A 12839-nucleotide genomic window follows, 5' to 3' on the forward strand; every position below is an offset into this window, starting at 1 on the left:
AGAATTTCATAACAATACAGTAAAGTTCTAGAGCAATGCTTGGCATATAGAATATAGTAAATACCACCATCACCACATCACCATTCCTTCTCTTCCTTCTTCTCTTCCTCCTTCTCTTCTTCCTTCTCCTCTTCCTATCCTTCCCTTCATCTCTCCCTCTTCCTTCTCCTTCTCCTCCTCTTTTTTCTTCTCTCTCTCTCTTTCTCTCTTTGTGAGTCATGGGGCTGGAACTCTGGGACTGGGTGCTGTCCCTGAGCTCTTTGGCTCAAGGCTATCACTCTACCACTTGAGCTACAGCACCCCTTGTAGTTTTCTGGTGGTTAATTGGAAGTAAGTGTCTCATGGACTTTTCCTGCCTGGGCTGGCTTTGAACCTAGATCCTCAGATCTCAGCCTCCTGAGTAACCAGGGTTATGATTGTGAGCCACCAGCACTGGGATCCTCCTTCTATTCTTCTTGCTCTTTACTTCTTTTCGGTATCAGGATTTGAATTCAAGATCGCATAGTTGCTTGGTTTGCTTGTAAGTCTAGTGCTACCACTTGAGCCAGACCTCCAGCATGGCCTTTTGCTGGTTATTTTTGAGATGGTAGTCTTGAGATGGGTATGCAAATATTGAGTCCTCGCTCTTGTACTGTTTGGATCGAATAGCCACATATTAAGAATACCATGCGCCTTTTGTTCCTTTGGTCTTGTCTCACTCAACATGATTTGCTCTAGATTCATCCACTTCCCTGCAAATGCCATTATTTTATCTTGTCTGCTGGCTATGTAGAATTCCATTGTTATTTTTTGTATCCATTCATCTGCAGTAGAGCATCTGGATTGTTTCCATCACCTGTATATTGTGAATAGTGGAGAGATAAACATAGCTGAGCAGGTGTCATTATCATATCTTGGATTATGATGTTCAGGGTAGATGCCCAGAAGTGGTATGGCGGGATCATAGGGAAAGTCTATTTTCAGTTCTTTAAGAAACCTCCACACTGCTTTCCAGAGTGGCTGAACTAGTTTACAATCCCACCAGCAGTGCAATAGGGTTCCTTTTTCTCTACGACCACGCCAGCATCTGTCTTAATATGATTTTCTTATAAGTCTTTCCATTTCCTTACAAATGGGGCGATGTTGTTCTTTCTGACAGCAGCATAGAATTCCATTGTGTATAAATACCACATCTTGTTGATCCACTCATCAACTGGGGGCATCTGGGTTGGTTCCATATCTTCGCTATGGTAAATAGTGCTGCAGTGAACATCATTGTGCTAGTGGATTTAGTATGTCCTTGTTTCTGGACAATTGGGTAGATGCCTAGTAGTGGAATTGCTGGGTCATAGGGAACTCTGTGAAAAACCACAGTTTTGTCAAAATGAAAAACTTAACAAAAGTGCTAGACATAATACAAACTGAATAGTTAAATCAAAACATGTTAACAATTGTATGTAGATTTACTTATAAATCCAAAGGAAAAAATTCTATATTTGATTAAGCAATTCCAATATATTCTGCTTTACTAAAATGTTTCAAAATGGGTAAAGAAAAAAAATTCATGTGCAAAAATGTGTCCAAGAAGTTGAAAGAAAAATAATATTGGAGGAAAGGAATTTAGGATGTTATCTGCAAGTACCAGAACCCCCAAAATAAAGTAAGTTAGACACAAAGGTCTTTTATCACTGGAAAAAGTACACTATCCCCCAAAAGTATATGAATTTTATGATAACCTGTATTTTAAAAATATTGCATCCTTGGGCTGGAAGTTTGGCCTAGTGGTTAAAGTGTTTGCCTAGCATGCATGAAGACCCAGGTTCGATTCCTTGGTACCACATACATAGAAAAAAGCCGGAAGTGGTGCTGAGGCTCAAGTGGTAGAGCTTTAGCCTTGAGAAAGTCCAAGGACAGTGCTCAGGCCCTGAGCTCAAGCCCAGGACTGGCAAAAAAAAAATATTGCATCATTATTCATAAAGACCACATAAATAAAAGAGTAAGTAGATGCTCTACTAAGCCTAACGAGTTTTTTAATCTCTCAGCCAATGACAGAATAAATGCACAAAAATAAAGATATTGATACAATGAAGTATGAGTAACCAGCATGTATTGCATTCTTTTTTTTTGCCAGTCCTGGGCTTGAGCTCAGGGCCTGAGCACTGTCCTTGGACTTTCTCAAGGCAAGAGCTCTACCACTTGAGCCTCAGCATCACTTTGGCTTTTTTTCTGTGTATGTGGTACCAAAGAATTGAACCCAGGTCTTCATGCATGGTAGGCAAGCACTCTACCACTAAGCCAAACTCCTGTCCCATGTCTTGCATTCTTTCCCCTGAAATACCTATTCAAGTACTTATCAAGCACTGAAGTTGATCAGTTATGAAGCTATTTAGGTTTCCAAAGTACAATGTAAATGAGATCCAATTATCTGATTACGTGCTCTTAAGTTAGATTTTAAATCAGAAAACTCAAGAGAACTTCTTACTAGAAATATAAAACATTTAAAAATCAAAGGGAATACACAGAAATAATTTCTAGAGAAGAGTAGAAATGAAAATTCCACATAGGATATATTAAATTAGTATTCAAGAATTTTTTTAGCTTAAATGAGTTCATTGTCAAAGAAGAAAACAACAAACAACTAAACAACTTGAGAAAGTTAAAAATAGAAAAAGATTATGAAGATAAACCTTGACACCAATGGATGATATGGAAAACAGGAAAATATAATAGAAAAAATTAAATCCAAAACCTATACTGTGTGTGTGTATGTGTGCGTGCGTGCATACATGCATGCATGTGTGTGTATGTGTGTGTGTGTGTGTGCGTGTGCGTGTGGGTGTGGGTGCGTGTGTGTATGTGCACCCCAGGCCTGGGGCTTGATCTCAGGTGCTATTCCTGAGTTTTTGTGCCCAAAGTTCGCAAAGAAAGTGGCTTTCTGGTATTTAATAGAAGCCAAGAGTCTCTCTCATAGACTTTCCTTTCCAATTTGGGTTACATTTGAAACAAAATCCTCAGATCTCTGCCCTCTGAGTAGCTAGGATTATTGCAATGTGCCACCAGGCCAAACTACATGGGTTTTAGCCTCTCAAATAGCTTTTGTGTTAATTAATTTGTTCTACTTTATTTTAAAAACTACTTTTTACTTAGAAAAAATCATATTAAGTGAAGTAAGCAAGTCTCAAAGGAACACAGGCCCAATAGTCTCCCTCATTTGTCATAATCAATAGAAACCTCGGGCTCTCCTAGCAGAGATTTACAATAGAACAAAATCTAGAGACTTTAGGCCAAATAGTACGACACTAAATGTAAGGACCTCTAGGATATAGAAACAAAAGCCATATAATGAGTGACTGTTGTCCTTAATGTACTATGTTATTGCTCATCTCTTTTGCCATCCCTTGGTCATCTCATATCGTTACAATTTTCCACCTTGTTATCTGATATATTTTATATGCTTAATTTGGTTATTTGAAATTGGATAGGGAAGGGGGGAAATCAAGATAAGCAGGGGGAGGGTGAGAGGGAAATGGGGACCATGTCATGAGAAAGGGTATCAATGTTTGTGAAGTTATGTACCTTCTATCTGCTGAATGTAATGTAACCCTTCTATTAATCACAATAAAAATACTACTTTTTATGTCAATTTTAGGAATGAAACTCCATTCTTCTACATCTATGTTTTTAAGCTCATTTTTCTAATTTTGCATTAGAAAATCAGCTACTATGTCTTTTTTGTCATTTCAATAGTATAGCTTTTGGTGAGAAGGTGTTGGTTCATATCTATCATCCTAGCTACTCAGGAGGCTGAGATCTAAGGACAATCATTCAAAGCCAGCCAAAGCAAAACAGTCCTGTGATACTCTTATCTCTAATTATCAAATATGCCAAAAGTAAGCTGGGTACTGGTGGTTCATGCCTATCATCCTAACTACTCAAAAGGCTGAGATCTGAGAATCATGGCAGGAAAATGGGCAGGAAAGTTCATGAGACTCTTAACTTCAAAAAACTACTCAGAAAAAACCAAGAGTGGTGCTGTGGCTCAAGAGGTCCACTAGCTAGCCTTGAACACAAAGAGTTTTAAAGACAGCATCCAGGCCGTGAGTTCAACCCCCAAGACCAAAAAAAAAAATGTGCTTAAAATAGAATTGTGGCTCAAGTAAGAGAGTGCTAACTTTGAACAAAAAACTCAGGGACAGAGCCCATGTCTGTTACAAAAAAGAAAAAGATAGTTTTAAGACCAGCACAAAATATCAAAAAATTAGAAAGATGAGATAAAGGACCATAGAAGTAGAACAAAGAGGATTATAACAAAAATATGAAGATTTCTGGGTAATTCACTTAAAATCTTAGAGAAAAGTTACTTTTTAGGGAATTATACATTTCTAAACTTGACACAAGATATTGTCAAAAAGTAGAACAAATCAATTAATACAAAAGAGATTAGGAAGGCAAAAAAAAATTCCTATGTGCCCTATGTGCCCATCTCACCCTTATGATGCTACTCAGAAGGCAGAGATCTGAGGTTTATGTTTCAAAGCCAGCCCAGGATGGAATGCTTGTAAGACTTGCACTGTCTATGAGTTTTTGTGCTCTACCACTTGAGCCACAACTTCACTATCCATCTTATTTATGCTTGATTGCAAGCAAGTCTTACAAGCCCCAGAACTGAACACACACACACACACACACACACACACACACACACACACACACACACAGTCCAGATGATAAATTTGACTTACAAATGTGTTCTATAGAGTTATAGTTCTATAGGGAATCATCAAATTATTTACATAGTCCTAGGCTATGAAAATAATGAAATTTCAGTATTATACTCTAATTAAGATATGGATCAATGAAAGGCAAAGAGATTACTCTTACTCAGACTCAGGCAGTGATTCTACATAAGTCATGAATGCAATCAGGTGTGAAAAAGAACTCCATACACTTAGCAAGTAGATTATGGTTCACTACCAGGGCATTTATTGCATAATAAATACTCAAAGACATTTGATTATTTTTAAAAAATGAGTTATTTGTCCAAAATAATCCAATAAAAATGAATTGGAGGAAACATGTAGACATAAATGTAAGAGAATACTGAAACATACAAGTATGTAATCTGATGTTTTAAAAGGAATACTTTTCCTAATAATGTCTTATTTTAACAGAATCAATCATCTGAGGTAGCAGATGGAGTTTTTTAAAGGACAGGTTTCTCTGGGACAAAGGACAGCCTTTCATAGCACATGTGATTTCATTTATATGAGACTAGCTTACGTGGCATCACAGAATAGGAATTTTTCATATGGATTCTGGTTGTGCATTCTTTCAATTTAAGCAATATATTATTCAAGGAAGCAGTGTTTCTTTGTAGCTTGCTTCTTACACTGAGAGTTGCATACTCTTAGAGGCAATGGCATTGGCCCAGAATACCCAAAGTTGCAGGCTTCTATGGTATATTTCAAAGTATTAACTATCCATTGAAGATTGGGGGGATACATACAGCTAACTGGATCAGCAACTCAGTAATTCATATGCTATATTCAATAAGCAACAAATGTGGCTATGATCTTGTTCCTTAATCTCCCACCAGACACAGCTCAGGCATCAGACAGGAAGGACCTCGGTTGTTCCTCTGTGGAATCTTAGGATGTTTATGAAGGCACCAACCTGCAGCCCTACCTCTCTGCCTCTGTAAAGCAACTAATAGACTCTGATAACCATTATGCTATCAGATACCGATTAAAAGGCCTTGTTATATAGTAAAAACAATCCTTTTCCATAATAACTATAGGAAAAATCAATGTGTTGAATAAAATTTGTTGTGGAGGATTGGCCCTGGCACCTCACGCCTGTAATATTAGCTAGCTACACATGATGTACAAGTCTGAAATAGTGGTTAGAAGCCAGCCTGGGCAGAAAAGTCCAGAAGACACTATATTCAGTTAACCAGCCAAGAAGCCAGGCTGGAGAAGGTATGACTCAAGTGGCAGAGTATCACTCTATGAGCAAAATTGTCCAGAAAGAAAGGTAGACCCTGAGTTCATTACCAGCATAGTACACTCATATTGACATACACATATGTTGTTGCAGAGGATTAGAAAAATCATTAAAGAGAGAAAAAAAGTATGATGATGTCTTACAAAATGAGTTGAAATTCTCTTGCCCACGAGGGTGGTTTTTTAGCTTTTTTTTTAAATTATCAGGATAATGTATAGAGGGGTTTCAGTTACATTTGCCAGGTAGTAGGTACATTATTTCTCACACATTGATATTCCTTCTCATGTTTTTGCCCCCATTTTCCTTTCCCCACCCCTCCCAATCATCTTGTTTTCACTTTTCCCCTTTCCTATTTCAAATAAACAAATAAATGTATATACAATATACCATGTAACAAAGTCAGATACAGTAACAATAGGAGATTAACCATAAGGGCAAAAAAAGAGATTAATAAGTACATTAAGAACAATAATCACACAAGATAAAGCTCTTGTTTCCATATCCTAGAGTTCCTTTCATTGGGTGTTTTAAAATAGTATACACTTAAGGAAATAGTCATCTTATATGAAATTTAAAAATTCTCAAAGCTTACATGTTCATATTAGCTAAATTAAAAAAGTTATAAATTCACTTTTGTTAAGTATAGCCTCAAGTTTATCTTAGAAATTTAAATTTTAAGTTAGAAATTTAATAGGCATCTTAGAATCTGAACATATGATACATTGTTGTAAGAGGAGTCTTATACTTTGTTAAATGAAAAATAAAATTAATTAAATGTTAATTAAAATTTAGGTTAGGAGATACTGCTGGATATGCAATTTATTTCCATTATGGAGTGCAACTTTCCTTCTTTTACCCCTTATTACCTAAAAACAAGTTGTTGATGGGGCATGCTTATTATAGAGATAACTGTTAATATAAGGAAGAGTGCTTATATTCTGACACTATTATGAACACCTGAATGCAAAAGAGTAAGCTTCTTTCTCTCCTTCCCCTTTTAATTTCCAGGCATAGACATTCTTCACCAACTAGGCCTTGGAGGCAAAGATGTAAGCTCCTCATCTTCAGAGACGTCTGTATTGTCACCATCTACATCATTATCTCAGGGTATCCATTTTACAGAAGCAGGTGTCAGTTTAACAAATGATGCTTACATTGAATCGCCTCTCATAAACATTTTACCTGTCACTTTAGGACAGCCATTTACAATATTCATTGGGCTACAGTCACATAGAGTGAACAATGCATTTCTCTTCAGCATCCGGAATAAAAATAGGCTGCAATTAGGGATACAATTACTACCTAAGAAAGTAATGGTATATATTGGAGGGAAGCAGTCAGTGTTTTTCAACTACAGTGTTCATGATAAGCGATGGCATTCATTTGCCATTACTGTTAAGAATGGAACGGTCTCAATGTTTATTGAGTGTGGAAAGGAATATTTTAGCAGAGAGACTGAGTCAGAAGTTCAGTCTTTTGATGTGAACAGTGTGTTTACCTTAGGAAGCATGTACAATAATTCTGTCCATTTTGAAGGAATAATATGTCAGTTAGATATTATTCCTTTTTTGGCGGCATCTTCTGACTACTGCAGCCATGTGAAACAGCGATGCCAGCAAGCAGACAAAGTGCAACCGGAAACATGCCTTCTGCATACAACTGTCATGCCAGCAAAGACAGCCAGCTACCCTCTCTTGCCCAAAGAACTTGCTGGAAAAGAAATACCCAAGAATCCATTCAGCGAAGGCCAAAACATTCTAAGTTTCAGAGATAATGCTTCTGCTACAGGACAGGAAGGACAGGAGTACCAGGTAGCAAGCTCTAAGTTAACTTCTCTCCATTCAGGAAATGTCACTGCTGTGGATTATACAAACCAAGAGATTGAAACTGAAGGAGTCATCACTGAAGCTCAGACTCAGACACATCCAAGCCCATCCATGACCCACCAAGGCTTCAGTGAGACAAGAATGAATATCGAGGAAAGATTTAGCTATCTCTTACATGTGCTGGACAATGCCACCCACCAGGATGATAAAGTAGCTGGCCTGTCATTGTTTAAGGAAATATCATCTAGTTTCCCGCGTATAAACCAAGATGCTGTGAGTAATCTCAAGAAAGCTATCACAGCAAATCTACACACCAATGAACTCATAGAAATGGAACGGATTCTAAACACTAGTTTATATAGAGCCAGAGATGAGTCACCTCTGGATAATCACCTTGGTGGAAGGAAGGAAGGTGAATTTTATCCCGATTCTCCCACTCATCTGGATGGAAATAGCTATGATGCGGAGCTTTATGATGATTATTATTATGAAGATCTTAATACAATGCTCGAAATGAAGTATTTGAAAGGGCCAAAAGGGGACCCTGGACCTCCTGTAAGTTTTGCTTTTCTTTTTTCCCACTGTGTCTAAATGCACTAACTAACCATATGTTTCAAAAAGAGTTCTCTGGACCCTACAATACTGACTCCATTAGATCAGTCACAGAAGTGTATCCTGGGTGCAGTGAGTCTTTACAGTTGTTTTAACACATCCACCAGTATGTGTACTGTACTTTTTTGTTTTGTTAATTTGCAGGATGACAACAGGTGCTTAATTTTGGGCAAACTATGTGTTTTTCCAGTTCTGTTGAAGTCAAATGATTAACTATGGAATATAGACAAGTTTTTCAAATAAAAATCAAAAACATAGAGTTTTAATGCATAATTCTGTTAAGAACATACACAAAAATGATGGTAAAAGCTGAGAATGGAGTCATTCATCTATAATCTCAAATACTTAGAAGGTAAAAAGTTAACAAATTTCTGTTTCAAGCAATGAGTTGGATTTAGTAGTGTATGCCTGAGGTTCTAACTATAAGGGAGGCCATAGTTAGGAGATTCTTTATGTGAGGCTGTTCCCTGGACACAAATAAAACACAGTATAAAAAATAAAATAACTAAGGGAGAAAAGCCTGTGAAGGGATAAGAATGCTCAAGAAGTAATGTACTCACTATGAATGTAACTGTAACCTCTCTGTACATCACCCTAAAGTAAATTAAAAAAAAATAACTAAATGAAAAAGACTTGAGATATAGCTCAATGGTAGAGCACTTGCCTAGCAAACACAAAGGCCAGAGTTTAAATAACAGTACTACCAAAATAAAAAGTTATGGTAGACTACAGAAAAACACATTTAAATCTACCACTTGACTCATTCCCTTAGCAAAATAGTATCAAATGGATTAACAAATTATAAAGTTTATTTTAGGTAGAGATTATTTTATAATCAATTGATAAATGAAAAAAATCTAGCATTATTCTTTTAATTGAAATATTTTATTTCCATGATGAGTTATATATCTTATGATGTCTAAAATAATCAATTAACCCTTAAGGATTAATGGAGGCTCCACATGTCCACAACACAAAATTAGCCAATTCAGTAGTGTTTGTGTTAGAATATTGGGTATATCAATGTTTGGTACATATATAATTGCAACTGTCATACACTTTCCATGAATAGTTCCCTTTATCAATGTAAAATGTCCTTCTAATTTGGACTTCATGTAAAGTTACTCCTATTTGCTTGTAGCGTTCATTTTCTCGGTACAACTTTTTCTATCCTTTTACTTTAAATTGTCTTTAATTTGTCAGTGAGGCATGCTTCTTTCAGGAACAAATGCTGGAGTCTTGCTTTTCAATCCAATGTGACAGCCTGTGTGTTTTGATTGGAAAATCAAGATTATTAACATCCAAAAAGTGTTTTTGAAATGTATGCAATAAGTTTGTCACTATACTTTTTCTGGTTGACTTTTTTTTTTAGTCCTTATTTTCTACTTTACTAGTGAAACTTCTTCCTTACCGCATTCACAAAGTTGTATTTATGTTCCTCTTCTCTGTCTGGTGTTATTGCTAAAGTGTATCTTCTGCAGTGCTATCTTACTATATTGAGATCCTTTAGTTATTGTTTATCATGGAAGTTTTTCACGTCTCTTCCAATTCTGAGGGATCACTTTCCTGAATACAATAACCTAGGTTGGCAGTTATTATAAGAGAATAAAACTAGTAGGAGTCTCTTGTACTTCCTAGTGTTCGGGATATTGCTGTATATCTGCAGATAGTCAGGCTTGAGAAAGGTGAATAATTGGCTTCAGGGTTACATTCACTGCAGAAACTCCCGTTCTCTCTTTGTGTGCTTGGGACTGCTGGTTGCTACAGTAGTATAGGTTGTAAACTAGGCAGGTATAGTCACCTGGCTCGATAGGACTCTGAGTTCATATTCCCAGAGGCAGAAAGAATCCAAGTCTAAAAGTGTCTTCCAAATGGATTAGATGGCAGGGGAAACAAACAGATGTGGTTTTCATTTTTATCATGTCTGTTTTTTTCTTTGATAAGGTAATGCAGGATTTGTAGAATGAGGTTAGGAAAATTCCCTTTCATTGTCTGCTATATTTGGGGAATATTGGTTGTAGTTATTCTATAATAGTTTAGTAGAATTAGCAGTGAAGCTATCAGGTCATTCTGTTGTTTTTTAAAATGAATCATATATTCACATTACTCATTACTTGTATGTTCAGATGTTTTTATTTCTCCATAGTTTAATTTTATAGGTCATAGGTTTCCAGATATCTAACCATTTCTTTTAGGTTTTCCAATTTGTTCAAAATAGTCCCCAAAGAGCTGTTTTATTTCTAAGGTTTCAGGTACGGTGATTTTTATTTTATTTTGATATCCCTGAAACCTGCTAGGTTTCTGCTTCTTTTTTTCTGCTACTTCTTTGATCTGATGTTAATTTTTATGAAATGAAGATTTATTTTGCATAACAAAATCTATTTCTTCAAGCCACATTGTAATATTCATGATGATGTCAGTTATGTTGATAGACTGCTTTAAAGCCATGCCACTGTGGTTGTTTCTCCTTAATTTGTGTGAATTCATTTGTATTATATCTGCATTCCCTTATTGATTTTAAATGGCATTTATCCAGTTTTTGTTGCTTTTGACATGCCTTTAATCTATAATAGTGATTCTCTTGTTCTTTCATATTTGTCTTAAACTCATCTAGTTCATGCTCTTTGAGAACTGATATTCTAATAACATTCTTCCTTTTTGTTGTTGTTTTTTGTGGATCATGGGGCTTGAACTCCAGACGTGGGTGTTGTCCCTGAGCTCTTCAGCTCAAGGCTACCACCCTACCCCTTAAGCCACAGCCCCACTTCCCATTTTCTAGTGATTAAATGGAGATTAAGAATCTCACAGTCTTTTGTGCCCAGGCTAGCTTTGAACCATGATCCTCAGATCTCAGCCTCCTGAGTAGCTAGGATTGCAGGCATGAGCCACCGAGATGCACTCTTCCTTTCTTTTAACCCCTTTCAAAACCAGAAGTCATCTATGACTAAATGTGGTTACAGATCACGATAATGACAAGTTCTTTAGCACTACTTCCCTTATTCTTGGTTCTTTGAAACCACAGCTTCACTGGGTCATAATTACTTTTCCTGTAGCTTTCCATTCCCTTAAATGTCATCATCATTACCAAAGGATCATTAAGGATCTGTCCACCCTGTATATTAGGCTTTTATAACATCCACAACCTCTCTTTTCTCTGTTAGTTTTCTTTTAGTTCCTCTTTTATTTCCTAACTTCTGTTTTTTACTTAATTTTCTCCTGCTCCCTTTCCTTTATTATTATTTTTTTTTGCCAGTTCTGGTGCTGGAATGCAGGGCTGAGTGCTGTCCCCAAACCTCTTTGTGCTCAAGGCTAGTGCTCTATCACTGAGTCACAATGCCACTTTTGGCATTTTCTGATTAGTTTATTGGAGGTAAGTCTCACAAACTTTCCTGTCCAGGCTGACTTCAAACCCTGATCCTCAGATCTCAGCCTCCTGAGTAGCTACACTTATTATATTTTGAAGTTTCATTTTCTCTTTTTAAATTTTAGTTCATCTTTTAGATATAAAATTTCTCTGAGAAAGATCTCTGTGATATTAAAACATATCTTAGGTTTATACATCTCTTGGTTGTTACTTTCTTCATGTCACTAAGCATAATTTATAATAACATGTTCCTATAATAAAAGGTATATGTCTCTTTTTTTCATTTGGACCATTTTTTTAGGGCTTAAACTCAGGGGCTGAGTTTTCATGCTACAGGCTAGTACTCTACCATTGGATCCACAGCCCCATTTCTGGCTTTATTTGGCAGTTAATTAGAGCTAAGTGTCATGGACTATCATGCCTGGGCTGGGCTTTCAATTGTGACCCTCAAATTACATTCTCCACAGTAGCGAGGATTTCAGGAGTGGGCCACCAGCATCTTGCTAACGTGTGTCTTTTATCTAGACTATAAACTCCAAAAGGCAAGGAACTCTATGTTAACTGAGTGAGTGAATGGATTGAAAATATTAAATCCCCCATACTTTAAAAATAGCTAACAACTGATGACTAGCATTATAAAGAGTTGGTCTGGTGAATGTATTTTCCCTGTTTCATATATTCTCCCAGTAATAATAATATATAACTAACCTTTATTATTTGCTGTTACTCATGAAGACCCTTCCAAAGTTAATTAAACTATATCTTTCTGCCTAAGTACTGTATACCAGCAAGTTATTGTGATTTACATACAATGGCCTTAACACTCATGATAACTCTAAAAGATAGATGTTTATCACTATGCTCTAAAAACGAGAATGCTTACCTTAAAAAGGGTAACTGACTTGTTTAAGGTCGAATCACAATATAAACTTAATCTGTATAATTACAAAGCCACTTCTTTTAAATAGTAACTTTCTCATAAAAATACAAAAAAATCAGTGCATTTTCTGGTACTTCATAGAAAACATTCTCATCAAAAAGTCATGCTATAAAAA

The 12839-nt window shown here is 36.3% G+C and overlaps 1 protein-coding gene across 1 annotated transcript in view; it reads left to right on the top strand.

Annotated features, from left to right (window-relative positions):
* The window catches only part of Col24a1 (collagen type XXIV alpha 1 chain), a 247900-nt gene that overhangs the window by 13506 nt on the left and 221555 nt on the right, over positions 1 to 12839 (top strand). Inside the window, exon 4 of the mRNA XM_090333967.1 lies at positions 6991 to 8363. Within this exon, the coding sequence (XP_090190093.1) occupies positions 6991 to 8363 (1373 nt within the window). The remainder of the gene's footprint in view (positions 1 to 6990; positions 8364 to 12839) is intronic.

The sequence above is a fragment of the Megascapheus bottae genome, chromosome 6 (assembly GCF_031878675.1).
Source record: "Megascapheus bottae isolate mThoBot1 chromosome 6, mThoBot2.hap1, whole genome shotgun sequence".
NCBI classification, from domain to species: domain Eukaryota; kingdom Metazoa; phylum Chordata; class Mammalia; order Rodentia; family Geomyidae; genus Megascapheus; species Megascapheus bottae.